Source organism: Pterocles gutturalis, unplaced genomic scaffold, assembly GCF_000699245.1.
Source record: "Pterocles gutturalis isolate BGI_N339 unplaced genomic scaffold, ASM69924v1 scaffold30509, whole genome shotgun sequence".
NCBI classification, from domain to species: domain Eukaryota; kingdom Metazoa; phylum Chordata; class Aves; order Pterocliformes; family Pteroclidae; genus Pterocles; species Pterocles gutturalis.
In genome coordinates, this window is record NW_010134182.1 from 23,060 (window position 1) to 40,344 (window position 17,285).

Sequence of the window (17,285 nt, forward strand, 5' to 3'; positions counted from 1 at the left end):
GTGATTCAGTCAGTATTTTGGATCACAGTTTCTTGCCACTCCCAATTTTGATTTGCTCCTGTTCACTGGATTACCACGACTCTGGTGCTTCCGATGCTGAAGCAAGGACACAACAGAAATATTATCCTTTCTCTTAGAGCATTTAAAGTTTTCAACTGTACAATAAGAATGGGAAGAACCTCCTAGTCTTCCTGACAGAACCGTGCCCACAGCTTCCATTAAATTTCAGCCAAACTCAGTGACTTTTGTTCTATCCTCAGTCTTTGTCTGCTTATATTGACTCTTATATTGTGAAGAAATAAGTCAGCGAATGTAAACCTTTGTTATGTTTAATAATGATCTTCGATTAATGCAACTCATTACTTTTTCCATTATTTTGCTACTTAGAGTTACAGCAAAAGTTTATGCAAATTAATTTTAGGTTATGGCTGTTTTCAGCTGATACTTTGGGGTAGATAAAGTGCTGTTTGAATGAAACCTTTTGTTCCTTTTTCAAATATTTCTCACTTACTAAAGCAAATATTCCTTCATTAATTTGCTACCACTTAAGCAAATTAATTTAGGTTTCGTTTTTAGTTTCAATCTATTTCTTTGACATCACTTCAGCCCTCAAAATAGGACTCAAGTGACGTACAGATTTTTGCGCTAGCATTTTGCACAGGAAGGAATTTCACACAATACTACCAGCAATTTCCCTGACAGTATTCACAACCTGGAGCTATGGAATCCGTGAGCAAAAGCTCTTATTTGCTGAGTGAAAACTAAATTTTAAAGCATGATGTATGATTGAAAAGGCATAAAAACACCTAATGAAACATGCACATATTGTTAGTGATAGCAAAAAAGAAAAAAGTTCATTCTTTGTTTGGTTTTGAAACTGTTCCCTTGTATGATCTCGTTTTTCCAAATAACACAGCATAATTAATCATACTGTGTCAGTAAAAAGTCAAATCTGAATCCATTAAGGAACTGCTCAGCAGAAGCTGGATCTGCTCTAAAGCACATTAATTTAATTCTACTGAAGGAAAAGAATATGGTTCAGGAAAAGAAGAAGAGTCATAACACAGGTCTGGCATTTCTTAACCTAATTATACCCAATTTAATGTGAATTATACTTGATGTAATAAAGTGATAAAAGAAAGAAAAATGCTATCAAAGAACATTGTGAAGAATGGACTATTCCACGTTTATAGTGAATAGAATTAATGTTAGGAATTGTAAAACTAATTAAAAGTAGGAAGGCATAATAAGCCCAAGGAACTGTGATCAAATGAATGCTGAAAAAAAAAAAAAAACAAACCAGAAGGTAGAAAACAATAGTAATAATGTGGTCTCTAAACTGTCAAATGATATTATAGATACACTTTAGCCAATGGTAGATACAAGAGTACGAACATTAAATGAGCTAGTAGGATTTTCTCTTTGCTCTTCAGTGGCTTACAGTTAGCTCGCAGATGGCTTCCATCTCAATTCAGTTTAATCCAATCAACTCACCTCACTCTGTCCTCTACTCACCTATCAGAATGGTTTTTTGGGTGAAAACCAGCTGCTTCTTCCTGAAAATGGCATATGGAATATAGCAACAGCACTTCCTTTCACTCATCATGTGTCCATGGCTCTCAAGGTCAAAACTGCTGAAACCAAGGTAAAGGGAATTGAATTTGTTTCGTGTTGTATGTCACTGGATAGTATTTAGAGAATTAGACAGCTGCTGTGAGGCTTGAAAGAGCTGTTGCTTTCATTCTTACAGAATGTTCTTCAGTGTTCTCATCCTAAAAGATAAAATTAAAGGGACACTTTATACTATAGTGCTGGTAGTAAGTACTGCAAAGTACACCTTATAAAGAGGATTTCAAAATATGTGATGTAGTTCCATTTATGAGACGTAATTCCTGGAAGCATCCAATAAAATCCTACATTTGATGACACCAGTGATTTCTGAAGATTTTTCTTGACATTGTTTTAACATATAATGAAGAGTTTTTAACTTGTGTTTTTCACTTTGAAGTACCTGAGGATTTAGAAAGGGAAAAAATAGTTTGAAAATAAAAACTATTCTGAGATTTTAAAAAATGTATGTTTAAATTTCAGTAGAAATGTTAAATAAAAAAATTAAGTAGCATGTGATACAACTGGAAAACTTTCAAAGGGTTTTCATTTCCATGTTGTATGCATTTCCTTAGCTTACTCAACTGAGTAAAGCATGCTATACCTAGTACATCGCTACATCCCTAAGACAAGGACTAAGAATATCCTGGGTACAAAGAGAATCCTGGGCCTTTGATGCCAATGAAAGTTTGTCACTGACTTCAAGAGAGGCTAGGAATTCACCTGCTGTCATTAGAGGTCACCAGGTCATCAGCTGTCCTTCAACTCTGTGATTTTCACTTCGGTCCTGTCTCACCACTTTTTATTACAGTACGATCCTACATCTAGAGCAGATAAGGCATCAAGGAGGCAGTTGCTAGAGAAGGGGCAGCAGATAAAGGAGAATTACAGGAAGTGTGCGTCTGCTCAGAGCAATGGAATGAAAATAATTTCCACCAGAAATGTGCAAAAGATTAAAGCTGCAATACTTAGAGATACTTTGTGTGTGTGTGTGGTGCCGGGGGCGGAGAGGGAGGGTAAGAGGTAGCATGGCTGCCAAACTCGCACATGACATTGCAGTCAAGTAACATTACAGTGACCATGGTGTACACTGTGGAAAGGAAGTGATCAAATGGGTTATTTGGCCAATTTTCATTTAGAATAACACTAAAGAGACTGAAAATGGGGAAGCTGTATTTAGCTCTCAGACCAAACTGGTCTAAGACAGATTAATCATTCTCAGTTTTTGCTTGGTTTGTTTTGATGTAAGGAAAGAAGAAAAGAGTAAGACACTTTTGGACATTTACTTATTGACAACTGTCAATTTGTACAGGATTTCTCTCCTATTGCATTAGAAATTAAAGCTCCTTGTTCTCTCTCCTTGTGGGAGACAGATATTCTACTCAGTATTTAGTACTTTACCGTATTTAGCAACAGAAAATAAGCAGTTTGCTAAATTCACAGTATGTACACTTCTGTCAGTATTGGATGGTTCTGTAAATACATTATCTACTACATAAACATTCAAAGAACTAAGGCCAGAAGTAATGATGTTAGAGACATTTGAGTGCAGCTTCATCCTGAGAGGCATCTGGTTCTGCTTTGAAAGATCTATTCTTTCCAAAGGCAGTTTGTTCCATTGGCTAATTGCCTTTACAGTTAAAAATGTCCTTCATGCATCTTTCAAATTTGTCTATCTATAACTTTCAGCTGTTTACTTCTTGTGGCTTTTCTGATAGATTAAAGAGCCCTTAAGCATCTGGTATTTTCTGCCTGCGAAGGTACTTATCCATCATAATCAAATCAGCCCTCGGATCTAAACAGATTGACCTCTTTAGGGCTGTAGTCCTAATGAAAAAAAACCCCACCATTTCCAGCCACTGGCTCCCTTTTGTGGCTCTTCTCTGCACCTTCTTAATTTCTTAACTTACTTCAAAAATCGCTAGTGCCAAATTGGATGCCACTTTGTCTTCCCAATGCTGTGTTAAGAGGTAATGCTTCTTCCTTATTTCTGTTTATATGCTCCCACCTTGAAACCCAAAGCCTTAGGGGCCCATTTTGTGTCACAGGATTGCAAGAGAAGCTCATAAAAATGAGCTAGCATGATGTACTGCTCATCTAACAGCCCTTTCCAGAGTCCCTGCCTCCATGAATAAGGGCTCCTTTTACCAGTATGTAACAAACTATATCAAAATGGAAATTGTACTTGAGGGTTGGCTTATGTTTTACATTTTTAACTGCAGTCTTACCTGCTGAGTTTAATTTAAAATGGGAACTTAAAAAACATTCTATACCTTTAATTTTCTTTTTTTTCTTTATTAATTTTGAATAACTTGTCAAGAACATTACCCAAGTTTATCCCCAAAATTATAAGGGCACTCAATAACCTATTTTGGTAAAAATTCTTGAATAAAAGCAAATAAATAAAAAGAACAAGTCTGTTTCAAACTTTGCAAAATGGAAATTATTTTTGAAAATTTTTGGTTTCATTCCTTTAGTGTTAGTTGATCTCCAAATAATTGTTCTTCCTTTTCAGTTATGAATATGCAATTATTATTTCCCCTACTTTGGTCCCTGTAACCAACCTATACGCATGTGATTCCTTTTATCTTTCTTCAGAATTGAGTCCTATTCCTCTATTAGTTGTTACCTCTTTTTTCCAAAATTCATTCCCATTGTAAATATGGTGTCACCACTCAAGGGCTAAACACTGGCTTCTTTTTCATTGGTATAATGCTTCACTATATGCAGTCCACAGTCTCTGCTTGCCATTCTGATACACCGAAAAATTGCATCCAGTCCCCTATATCTTACTACTTCATTTATGCAGGGCCACTTTTCATTGATTTACTTCTGAACAAATATCTGTATTTGGAATATTTCATCATCGTAGTCTTCATTTTTCCGTTTTAAATTTATTTTCAATCATCATGGACAAGAAGTCCATAAAACATTAAAACTTCCAAACTCCCTTGCTATCAACTCAGTTCCATTGATCTCAGGGGATATTCAGCATGGGATTTTGCAGGGCATGCAAAAATGTGTAGGCTTAGGGCCCATATTTACACGTCCAAGTGTATTTACATAATAGTGGAATCACTATAGCAATTATGTTTTCCTTAAATCATTATGGCATAAGGGATCCTAGTTTGGAGATGTATGGAGGTCTTGCCACAGGAGTCAAGTAAACACACATTGCTAATTTCAAGTGTCTGACAGCCAAACTGAAGGAAGGGCAAGAAAATTCTTAACTCGCTTTATGTGTTGTACCTGGACTAAGAATTTGTACAATAGTCTACTAAAACAGAAACCAGAATGTTTCAATAGCAAAAAGGAAAATGTAGCCATCTATTCTTCCGTTGTAAAGCATCATGTAGCACAACATTAAATATGGACAATACGGAACTGTTAGCAATTCTCTCTACTGTCACTGTCTTTCTCATGACTACTTTCTACCAATATTTTTTCAGAGGAAAGTAAAGAGTAGAAGATGCAGGATGGAGGGGATAAGCAGAGAAGAAAACAAAACAATAAAGAAAGGGTAGGGAGTTTAAAAATGGCCACTGAAAGACAAAAGATACAAAGAAGTTACGAAAGAAGAAAGGAGAAATATGACATGATAAAGCACTATCTAGAGTGAGAAAACATAAAAAAAAATCTGGAGTCTATAGAAAAGAAGACCTGATTTTACTGAGTACTCTACCGACTGTAGTAAACATCTTCAGTTTCATGTTCTTAAGCAAGCACATAATATTGACAAAACAGTTGCTCAAGTTTGATGCACAGAGATGTCTAGTCCTGATGTCCCACTTAAAAAATGAGATCCCAAGTAAACATCCGGAATGTCATTATATCACCACAGAAAAACAGAAATTGAAATGTCCTGCATTAGCAAGACTATTATTACCCAAACATATTAACCTCCAAACCATAATTTTACATTATACCTGTAGGAATGAATACAAGTCTTAGGGTCTGCGTAATTCAGGAAGCCAACTTAGAAGATCAGAGATATGTGTTCAGAGATACGTCCACTTGAAGGATCCCAAGGAAGTTTATGAACTTCATCAGGTGAAAGCTAGCAGGTTTTTCCCTAGCTGCATTGCTTCTGAAACTTCAGTTTAGAAATGAAGACACTGAAATGGAATGAAAGAAATGACAATACCAAGGTATCTTAGGAAACATAACATTCTTTGTATAACTCTGTATACAATGTTTCTCTTTTCTTAAAGACATGGTGTCTGAACATAAAATAGTTTTTGCTTTATGAAACTCATATTTTTAGGGGTATTTTTTCCATTTGGACTTGGAATTTATTTAGAATTAATTCACAACCAATTAAACTTTAAAAAATATTTAACAAAGATGCCTCATTACAAATTTGAGTTGTTTACATCCTTATCTTTGGAAGTAAGCACTAGGGTGCCATGTTTTCTAGAGGCTGGAAAACTTAACAGTTACTGCTTTACAATTTTCTATATTTTATTTGAGAACAGTTTCAACATACTCACAAGGATGGTATTTCTTTTAAGTTAAAAACTAGGCTAAAACTAGGTTAAACACTAGCTAAGCATCTGGATGATCTTAAACTCTCAAGGTCTCCTGTGTAATAACTGTCAAGAAATGTGCTTCTTATTCTCTGAACACTTCTAAATTCAATAAATAGTTGTTATAAAATATTATGATAAAAACAAAGAACTATGCATTACGACTACACATTAGGAGCTGAAATGTACCAAAGAACCTTTAAGAATCTCTATGTAATTAGCAACAGCAAAAATTCTGTCTAAATACTTTCTTTTCTAATTTTTTTTAATATTATGGTTGATAGAAATCTGGAATTATTTTCTGAAAATTATGTACCTAATGTAAACATGGCATTTGGTTTTACTGACTTTTTCCCCTTTTGTAGGTTGTTCTGGTGAACCTGTTGATATGCATGATAGTTTTCTACACTGTGTACTATGTGGTCCTATCTGTGTGCTTCGCAGTATTCAAGTAAGATTTCCTTGTCTTTAGGCTAATATGATGGCATATTACAACTGGGTATAATGGATGGAGCTATGACCCTGTAGAGGAGGTATCCAGATCGGAGGCATCCAGATCGGAGGCATCCAGCCCATTATCCTGTGAACACATTTTTTAAATTCAGTTGAATTGTTGTACTTGAACCTTTGTTCAAGTGCACAAATTGGCAAATGGAGACTCAAAGCGGATATAAAATGTTGCTTCTAATCTATGTCCTTGCACTTGCACTATATAAATAAATGAATGTAAGAGCAAAGACGACATTTAAAAAGGAAAAGAAAGATCTTATAGTCAATAAAAAAGACAAATTGTATTCCCTTAAGAAGTTGATTAGCATGTATAGTGCCAGGCATGTCTGAAATAAAAGCAGAGATTATGAACACTGTGCAAGGGCAGGACTACAACATGCAATGGAACACGGAGAGCTTGTAAGAGCCCAGAGTATTTAATCTAAAATCGTATTTAAAACCACCAATAACGTGCCATATAATCACTAGGGCTTTATCAAAAAGCTCCGACTGAATTTATTCTTTCTGTTTCCACAGGATTAAAATGTTGGATGGTTTGGCACCTTTTGATTTTAAGACAAATCCCTCATGGATTAACCCATACTATTTAGGTATCTGAAGTTTGTTTCTCTCTTTTTTTCCCAGACAAGAAAATAGATTGTATCTGGATGTAAACTTGTCTTCCTTATGCACAGTATTTTAAAGCTGGTTTAGTAATACTAACGATTTCTGTATTTTAACTACACTGCATTTAAATGCTTAGTCATCTTCCTTGCACTTCTCATTTCTGTATTGCTGCTTATAATTCAAGTGATTTGTAGGCTTTTCCTTGAGTTGTTCTTCTGATCTTGCATCATCTGAAGAAAATGTGCTGCTTTGGCAGGGTGCTTCATTTTCACTGCAGAACAATTACCTATTCTTTGTAAAGTTCCTCCACAGAGTTGTTAAATTTGATTTTCATACTGCAGCGAATTTCTTATGAACCATATTGGATACAGATATGAATAACAGGCCACATTCAGCTAATGGTAATCTTGATTTTGGTGTGCCTGAATACAGTGTGCATTAAAATTTCAGGGTTTAATTGTAGCTCAATCCCTAAACATATCTTTATATATCTTAATACAGATTTCTGCATTTTTGTCTGAAGCTCTCAAAATATATTATTTTTCCTAAACTGTCATTCCTAAAAAATTACATGCATGCATGAAATTTTACCAGGTTTGTAATCTATTTTACAAAGGTAAACCACATCATCTGTCAGTAAAGTAAGTAAACCTCAAAAGTAAATTGGTTAGTTCATCAGGCTTAAAAAGGTAATAAAAATGCCTGGTGCACAGTGTCAATCCTAATTTCAGATTAAAAAAGAGCATTTCAGTTGTAGCAATGGAAAACAAAATTAACTCATATTCCATTAGAATTACTTTTCAGGGCCCTACTGTAATTACTCTATGTCAATATAATTTTTTTCCCCAAAATTATATCAGCTAGTTTGATGCATTATGTTTACATGCCAAAGACAGCAACTGTATCATGCAACTGGTTAGCAGTCCACTCTCCTTTCTGTCTACCCAATGAAGTAACATGGAATAGTAAAACATAACAGGATCTGTTTAAATTCTGTAGGCACATAGGCACAATGAAGTCTCTGAATGATGTTGCAAATGAGAATTAGCTTACTCAAGAGTCTCACTCATGTCTGTATTATGTCTTTAAAAGATAAGCTCAAAATAAAAATGGAAGTCAGCTCAGAACTGAGGTATTGTTACTGGCCCAGTTTTGTAAAAAAGTTTACAGAGCATCTGTCTACCCCAAGCATACATTCTAAATTATAAAATTATTGGCATAAATTAAAGGGAAATGTAATAAACTAAAAATACTAAAATGCATTGTCAAACAGATTTTTTTGAAGTGCTTTTTCCCACTTTCCTAACTACATGTGGTTTTCAAGTTATCTTTTTCTTATTTTTTTACATTTTTTTTTAAACTGCTGGGTGAAAGATTCATGTTATAGTAGGAACTAATTGACCCTATAAAGAAAACAATAAAATTAAAAGCCACAAAATGCTGCCAAATGTATAAATGAAATACAGTGAAACAATAACTATGGTCTCACTGCTCTCATCTACAGTAACCTTGGGTATTCTGTTACTGTAACAATAAAAAAAAAATCCATTTAAAAAATGCGACTTTTATATGCCTGTGTAATTAAAAAGAAGACCACAATGCATTTAGACAGAAAATTATATTAATTACAAATGCACAATTATGGCCTGCCATACGGAAACTCAGAACTACAGCTAGAGACATCATAAGTTTTCCATTTGGCCCTCTGCTACCTCAGGTAGCCACTGAGCATGAAGTCAAACTTTGCCCTAAAACTCATAATTTTTGATCCCATTACCCATAATAGCAAGTAACCAAACTGGCAACTAAGCACTCCATTGGTGTGTCAAAGAACACAGCCCATCAAATGCTGCTATGAGGTTCCTCACCCTTCCCAGGGCAGCTGCTCCATGCCTTCCAGACCGCTCTCCTGCTCCCAAGGCAGGCACGGCTTGCCCATGCCATTGCTTTTGCAAAGCTGCGCACCACACTGGGGGAGCAGTCAGCACAGGCTGGTGGCACCACATGGCTCGTGGTTCATGGCTCATGGTTCACGGCTCATGGTTCATGGCTCATGGCTCGGCATGCTCCAGGGAAAGCACCAGCACTCAGAAACACACCATTTTTTTCACTGAGAAGAGGAATTTGCTTGATCAGATAACTTTCACAATCTCTTTTGGCAGCATAATTTAGTTATTATCACTTTGCTGGCAATCCCCATTCATGGTTTAACACAACACAGGGCTAGGTGCTGAATGTCAGGCATGGTGAGCGCGTGGTAGCTGTGACAGCCTTGCTATCAGCACTGAGAAAAGCCAGGCTCCTGGTTGTATGTAGAGACCCACACGGATGCATGGGCTCTGCTCACCTTGCATGTCGCATCTTTTAATTGTTCTGATATATATATACATATATGTTCTGGTATATATCATATAACATATATATTTATATGATGCAATGAAGGTGACAGGGAGAAAGCTGTGAAGTTTCTTACCAACCATGACCCATTAACCACACAATTCTGTTTTGGATGAGAAAAATTTGATCTATGTCAGTATCAACCAAATCTATTTGGCACCCTATGCAGAGAGGGTGGATCGTCCCTAAGTAAAATTTTTACACCAGTTCTAATCTAGACTATATAAACTGGTCATAATCCTGTTAATCCTCATGTTTTTACACAAAATATATAAGATTTTAAAGTTTATAGGCAAATCAGGATACAACCCATGCAGATGTCTGTGGCAAAATTAGGAAAGAACTTTATAACAAAAACATTAGAATAATATTTGATCTTGTAAAAAATGCATAATTATCTCAGACATTTTAACTTCCTGTTGCTATTATTTTGACTATGAGAAAAAGCCTTTCAAAACCGTGTGTGGTGTAAACATCCTATTTTCATTTACAGTTCTTGTGATATCATTGGAAATAACTTTCTTCATTTGTGGTCTGCTGTTTGCCCTGGTTGTGGAAGAATGGGTTTGGGATTATGCTGTAACAGTTACTATTATTCATATCATCATAACTTCAGTTGGTAAGTAGGTTTACTGTCAAATATATGCCAAGTATCACAAATAGAAGGACCAATCAACTATTATTCATCTACTATATTGCTGGACTAACTTAATAATTTTATCCTGAAGCTAAAAAAATATATATTTCCAATCCATTTGACTCACGCATGTATTTAAGTCCCGCCATCTAAAATTCAGTTCTGGTTTTGTTGCCCAATTGTAGAACACTACTTTCTTACCAAAAAATCAGAGGTTTTTTTTGTAATCTAACAGTTCGTGTCAAACAGATCCAGCCTATATATAGTTTCAGCATCTGGGAGGTGTGCTTTTCCCTAAACCGAGAAATTAACAGTTGTCCATGCCCCCTCATTTTTAAGACCTACTCATTAACACTTCAGCTCTAGTTCAGAGCAAAAATTAGGCTTGCTTCAGCAAAGTCAATTCAAAGCTTTTAAGCCGGACAATTTGAACTAAATCTCATTGAGGAAAATAAAGAATTTTATCATCAAATCTTCGCTCACCCCCCCACCCCGAAAACTCTGCCCCCTAAGGAAAGAAAAGAATTGGCTGCTGTAAATGAGACTCCTCATCATCACTTTTTGCCAGTCCCTGGTAACCTGGTTCTTTTCATGCTATTTAGCAGAATGCAGCTATGGCTGATTAGGAAATATATTTCAACCCCATTCTTGCCAGAGACCCTTTGGGGATTCTTTTCTCCAATAACAATGAGCTTAGTATTTTTTTTCTAGAATTTAGAAATAGGAAAAATATCACCAACAAATTAGGACTCCCTTCCTACTACATAACAATTTGTCCTCCATTTTCCAATGCTTTGTCCATTTGTCTTTTAGCACTTTATAAATATGGAGATTCCCCTGTTCCCATGACAAGCTAAGCCAGAGACCAAAAGAAAGTTCATCTTAAAAAATTAAGCATAATTTCTCATCTACTGAATTTAATTTCCTGGAATTTAAATTACTGTTATTCCTTATGGATAACTTTTGTAATTAAATCTAGGAATTTACAAAAACTACAGCAAAACCTGCTTTGTATATAATTTATACAGGAAGGTGTCCTCCATCATTATATTAGATTATACATTTTGATGTCCAAACAATCCCAGATATGTTATTGTTTCTTTCAGATGTCCAACCAAAGCTCTGCTGGCTGACTCTGAGCTGCCAGCATATGCAGTGTGCCTCCCAGCTCACTTCACTACCTCTACAGTCCTGTCAGCTTTTCTTTGGGGGGAACAATATTGGGTCACACAGTGGCCCTGCAGTCAGTCATACAGTGGGGATGTGGGTCAGCTTGTGTGAGGCGAGGGCAAGTGCCTGACACAGGAGAGAGAACGCTGTGCAATAGCGCTACCTTGCAGCGTGCAGACCCAGCCTGGCTTTCACGCACTGCATCACCCATTAAACTGAAAATGTCAGGCAGCTTAATTTATTTGGATTGCAGCAATATGTAGGCACTCTACCAGGGGATCGGTGTCGCTGTTGTGCTAAACCATGTACAGGTAAGTAATGAAAAAGGCATTTCTTTCACAGAGAGTCTAAAAGCTCTGTTTAGCACACACTTTTTAGGTTCAAGACTTGCCTTCCAGTGGGATCACTCAGGGGGCTAAGCTTAAGGGTAAGGCCAAGTGTTTGAATGATCAGGACCTAAAAATGAATCTGCAATTTCAGTAAATGTAAAGTATATAATTTATGAAACATAACTAAGCAGACCTTTGATAACATAATATAATGTTTTCATGTCCCCATCTTTATTATTTAAAAATTTACATTTCTCCTTTTCTTCTTGCAGTTATGTCTGAATTCCCCCTGATGTTACACTGGTGGCTGGCATTAGGTATAATTAGATTCCTTACAGTTTAAATTGTTAGAGACTGTGCAGGAAATTAGTATTTACAATATGAATTGTTTCTATTAAATGTCTGCTGTCTCACTCATTTGAGAATTGTCAACATTTAAAGAAGAAATACATGCTTTTAATTTTGACTTCTTTTAATGACACAGGAAAGTAACACTGGGCTAACATTTGCCTTGCCTTTTAGCACCAGAATGTACTCAGCCTGCACTAACCTTGCTAACAAACAGAAGATATGCTCATGTTCTTGAAATAAATCATGATTAAGTCCTGCCTAGTCAAACTATCTCATTTAATTGAGGTTTGAAAAAGACAGTTGTCTTTTCAATACTATCCTTGGTATTCTTTACAATCAATGTAAAGAAACAGGGACCTTCAGAGGCAATTTTTCTAAACACTATGCACAGGTACTTACGACAGATGAGATAAATCCTGGTCATCACATTTCCATAGAGTGAATGGCAAACCTACATTCCTGAATGTTTAATTTTCTGTAAAATTAAAAGCATATCTTTGTACTAGAATACATTATCTTGAAAAGTAGTTAAGGGAAAAGGTCTGGCTTCTGCTCTTCTTTCTTATGTGGTGGATAACAAGGACTGACAGCTGCAGTATACACCTAAATGATGGGGACAGGCAAATAAATTCCCTGTCCTGCAACTGGTTTTGCATCAGCAGCTGCTGGGGCTGATATCTTTGTAGGGGTTAAAGCCGTGGGCAAAATGTTTAAGTAGGCAGGCCATTTGAAAAAAAAAGGATGATGAAAAGAATGCCTGTTTAAAGTTTTATCATAACATTTGTATTCCACTATAAAAATTAATATAAAAAAGTCATATATTTTCTTTCAGGATCTGGAGTAATTTCAATGATTTGTGGAGGACAGATTTTGGCATACTGCTTGTTCAAAGACAACTTCATTTACCCGATTCTAGATGATTTTTGAAAAGGAAAATTAGAACTTACCTTCACATATATATGAATTCTATTGTTTCATTAACAATGTAGCTAAAATGAGGTTAGCAACTGTGTAATTGTAAGGCTAAGATTTGGCTTACCAGGCTTCTTGTATCTTACATTTGTTTGCAATGTCAATGTCATCACTTCTAGCTGTTGTATGTAATCACTGTTAGCTTTTGTATGTACATTTTCCACTAAGCAAATAATTAGATTTACTGTTTCTTTTTTAAAACAAATAAACCACAAGGAGGATAAGAGCAATGACACAACACTCTTGCAAAATCCTACAAGGAAAAGGAATAAACAGATTCTAATTTAATGTTTTCAGGGTGCTTGTTATCTATTGTATTTTGTGAAAAACTGACTCTAGTTTAGGCTGGAGTCTGACCCCTCACAAGCACTGAAAATCTTTAAAGTCTGGCATAAATCACTGTAGGTTTAAAGCAGTCTTTACTGACAAACCCCTGTCAAAGAAGACTCTGTGAACAGCACATAGCTCTGCATCTCTTCCCATCTTAAAGCAGCCAGAAGCTACCCAAGACAACAGCAGGCAGATGTACAATCACCAATGTCTGGTTGACCCCATTGCTTCCAAGAACGCTACAGACAAACGTTTTCTACAATAGCTTTAGGCTGTTCTCTTTTTCACTAATGATGCACTTATGGTCTGGCTGTGCTGGAATGAGGAATGGCAAATGCTACTGACAGTCACTTTTTTACATATCCCGTTGCCTTTCTCTCAGCTGCATGTGCCCAATGCCAAAGTGCAAGTCTATGGGTAGTGGTAACTAAAAACAACAAACAAACCACAGTAGTGGCTTCAAGTAACTGTCTCTTTAACCATAATAAAGTTATAACAGCAAAATTGCTAGAAGGCAGGTTCATCTTAAGTACAATACTAGAGATTGGATTTCAGCTGCAGTTTTCTTAGAAGAACAAGACTGGATTGCTGTTTGCACAGGAGTGCTAAGTGTTGCATTTGCCTTAGTCTTATTCAAGAGGTAATTCCTCTGCAGAATCTGTCCCCTGTTGATCTAATAAAACACCTTAAAATTTATTGCAAGTTTTACAATTTTCAATTAAGTTTCAATACTGAAAGTACTTATACGGCGGGAAGTGTTTCAGAAGACTCCCAAAAGAATGAGCTTGTCTCTCATGAGTGACAGATACGTAAGTCATTTTAGAGACAAATCAAGTATGTAAATCCATAGCATTGAATAGACGTAGACTTTACAAGTTGCTCAGCATAGTACGCTGCTTACTGAAGTCAGCAAAGATAATTCTGGAGAGTGAATTAACTGATCCGCACTGATCACTGGTCTGAACCATGGACTGTTTTTAGTTTGATGGATTTGTATCTTCATGGCCATCAGCGTGTAGATAACTGACTGCTATTATGTGTTTGATAAACATTTGCACATTTCTTCCAGATGTGCTTCAGTTCAGAACTATACAAAGGGATGGAAAAGATGCACCATCTAATGTAGATTCATACCTCTGTCCTCATCCTCACACAGCTTGTGTGTGCAGGTAGTGCGCCATGTGGCAGAACATGAGTGGATTAAATACAAAGTTAATCCACGGGTGGAACAAGTTTCTATTTTTAGCCTGCCAGGATTTTCCTCTAGCACGTCAGCCCAACTGAAGCTTTTAGTAGCTTTGTTGCCCAGTCTTGACATTTTGAAATTTGTTTTCTCTTTAAAATCTTAAATCACCTGCAAGAGATACCTTCAGACTAATATGAAGAGTGTTTCAGACCCAGGATTTGTCCAAAGCGTGTATAACTAGGTCAGTTCTAGAAAACCAATCACAGCAAGAACCCCATCGAGGATTAAAAGACTTAGTCCAGCTATTAAAGAGTCATTAGCTTTTTGCATTACTTTCAGATATGGAACGATGAGACAATTTCAACATTATTTATTTCATATTTTCAATTACTTCTATGTTGAGTACCAATGATAAATATTACACATAATGTTTAAAGTGTAGACAAAGCTCCTATTATACAAATAAATATCCATCACGTAAGCAATATGAGCTATATCTATGTGGGCATTACCTGGTTAGAAGCCTTCAGGGATAATATATAATACTATGTGATTTCTATCTGATATACCAAAATGGTACTTTTGAAAATTACAAACTGGCCATTTCTGGAACAATAATAAAGTGACCCATGTGAGCCATTTGCATGTGACTAATTGATAACAGTCAAGACACAGGTGGGAAAGCAAAGCTGCTGGAGGAAAAGAAGGGCATTGTGTATGTTTCACAACAGACCTGCCAAAGACTACAAGAAAACACTACTACAGAAAACAGAAGGAAAACAGAGAAAACAACAACAGGGACATGGGTTTGAAAAAAAGGTACAATGAAAGCAAGAAATGAGAAGACAGAAACGGACAAGATCAGAGAAAGAAAAAAAAGTCTGCAGACTGAACTTGTAGCACTGGTGTCTCATGACATGAGACTTGTGTGCCATTTGTACGCCACAATCTGTTTTTCTCATGATGTATACATGACTCTTGGAAAGGTAGTTCCCACATCCATAGTTCCGACTGTACTCTGTGATGTTATGCCTGAGACCCTTGCCCCAGGATTTTCATAATTCTTTACTCTCTGACTCATCCAGGCAGAGAAATATTGTCTAATTTAGTTCGTGTGGGCTTGGCATTAAGTTATTTAACCCCTTGTGATACAATCTAGTAGTCACAAGTTTCCACAGTTATCAGTGGGGTTGTAGACAGTCTAGGAAACATCATAAGCAGATGGAGACTTAACCACTTCCAGGCAGAGTTTGCAGGGAAGGTTAAAAGTTGGAAGCATTAGGTACAGAAATCAATGGAACAGTACACAAATGCCATACCTTAATAATACCATACTTAGAGTCATTTTAAGATTTTTTTTTTCAGAGGCAAGAAACTCCTTTTCATCATATGCAACCACCTACCGAGAGAGATTATAGTTCTCCTCAATTCAGCTCTCTCTCAGTGGCTCTGCATTCATTCTTGTTCCAAATGGTGAAGTGTCTCACTCGTAACAAAGAACGTGACTGAAAAGCATATTTTTGAAACTCTAAGCATGTATTCCTGTGCTAATAGTACAGCCTTCAATGTAATGTCAAAGTGTATTTAACTTCAAAAAGTTGTTCTGGGACCAACAAAGTAACTCAAACATGTGAAAACAGCCAAATATCAAACTGTGGAGTAGTTTGATACACAGACAAGGTAATGATTTTCAGTTGGCGTTTCATAAAAATATTATTTCTGTATTCCTAAAAATACCAACCACTGCTACACCAATAAATACAGAAAACACAGTATGAATAATACTAGATCACCAGCAATGGGCAGATGAGTCACCTGACTGCAGTCTCCTATGTTGGATATTCATGCAGAGGATTCCTTGGCCTGTAGACTCTTGCCTAGAAATACCCATCGTGAAGGAGTGAGCTGAGTCAATCACAGAAAAAATATGCTTTACATATTCTTCATTCTGTCATCTGGTATGTGTGTTGTTACCATAAAGTTAGATCCTTGTTAATCTCCACAGGTGTTTAAAGCTTTATTTAAGTACTTTGTATCTTCCAAATGAAACTTACTGAGAATATTTATTTCTTGGCTTAAGATTCTGTGTAATGATCCATCTGCTCAGTAATGGTTAATACTCTAATCTCTCCTTTTTGTGAGCTAATCACAGCCCCAGACAGCATGCACTCCTTTATTAGATGTCAGAGAGGATAAAGGTCTTAGGAATGGTTATAAAATTTGATGATGTAATTAATACCTTTTATTATTGGCTTTAAACCTTTCAGTGCAAGGCTATGATTTGAAGACACAGACCCATATCCCAACCTCTCCTTTGCTTAGGAAGAATGATATGAATCCTTTTAGAGTGGTGAATCCCTCTTCAGACACACCAGGACAATCATGCCTGTGTTGTAGGGCAGGCATGGTCTGTGATGGATTTGCATCCTACTCCATCCATTCTCAAGTTTGTGGGACCAAAGGAATATCTTGCAGTAGTCTCCCAGTTTATACACTCTGGTTTCCTCTGCAAATAAGGGTAAAAGAAGGGAAAGAGGTGGGCTTGGATGTCATCCTGATATGCAGCTGTTGCATGGCTTTGGCTTGGACTGGGGATCTGGGAAACAACACTACATCAACAACTATGGTCAACCAAAATCTGAGGAAAGGTCTTGGCACCAATC

General features: G+C 36.4%; 1 protein-coding gene across 1 annotated transcript; it reads left to right on the plus strand.

The window, feature by feature from the left end:
* Positions 1-1,612: 1,612 nt before the first annotated feature.
* On the plus strand, positions 1,613-13,061 carry TMEM244 (transmembrane protein 244). Its single transcript, XM_010081506.1, has 6 exons — positions 1,613-1,645; positions 6,500-6,585; positions 7,161-7,234; positions 10,141-10,266; positions 12,056-12,100; positions 12,967-13,061. Exons 1-6 carry the CDS (start codon positions 1,613-1,615, stop codon positions 13,059-13,061), a joined length of 459 nt encoding a protein of 152 aa, XP_010079808.1.
* Positions 13,062-17,285: the final 4,224 nt, after the last annotated feature.

Excerpts from the sequence above, each read along its gene's own strand:
- TMEM244 (XM_010081506.1), top strand. The coding sequence starts at position 1,613 with ATGGCTCTCAAGGTCAAAACTGCTGAAACCAAG. Across the intron at positions 7,235-10,140 it reads GATTAACCCATACTATTTAG|TTCTTGTGATATCATTGGAA; the intron begins GTATCTGAAGTT and ends TTTCATTTACAG. Across the intron at positions 12,101-12,966 it reads ACACTGGTGGCTGGCATTAG|GATCTGGAGTAATTTCAATG; the intron begins GTATAATTAGAT and ends ATTTTCTTTCAG.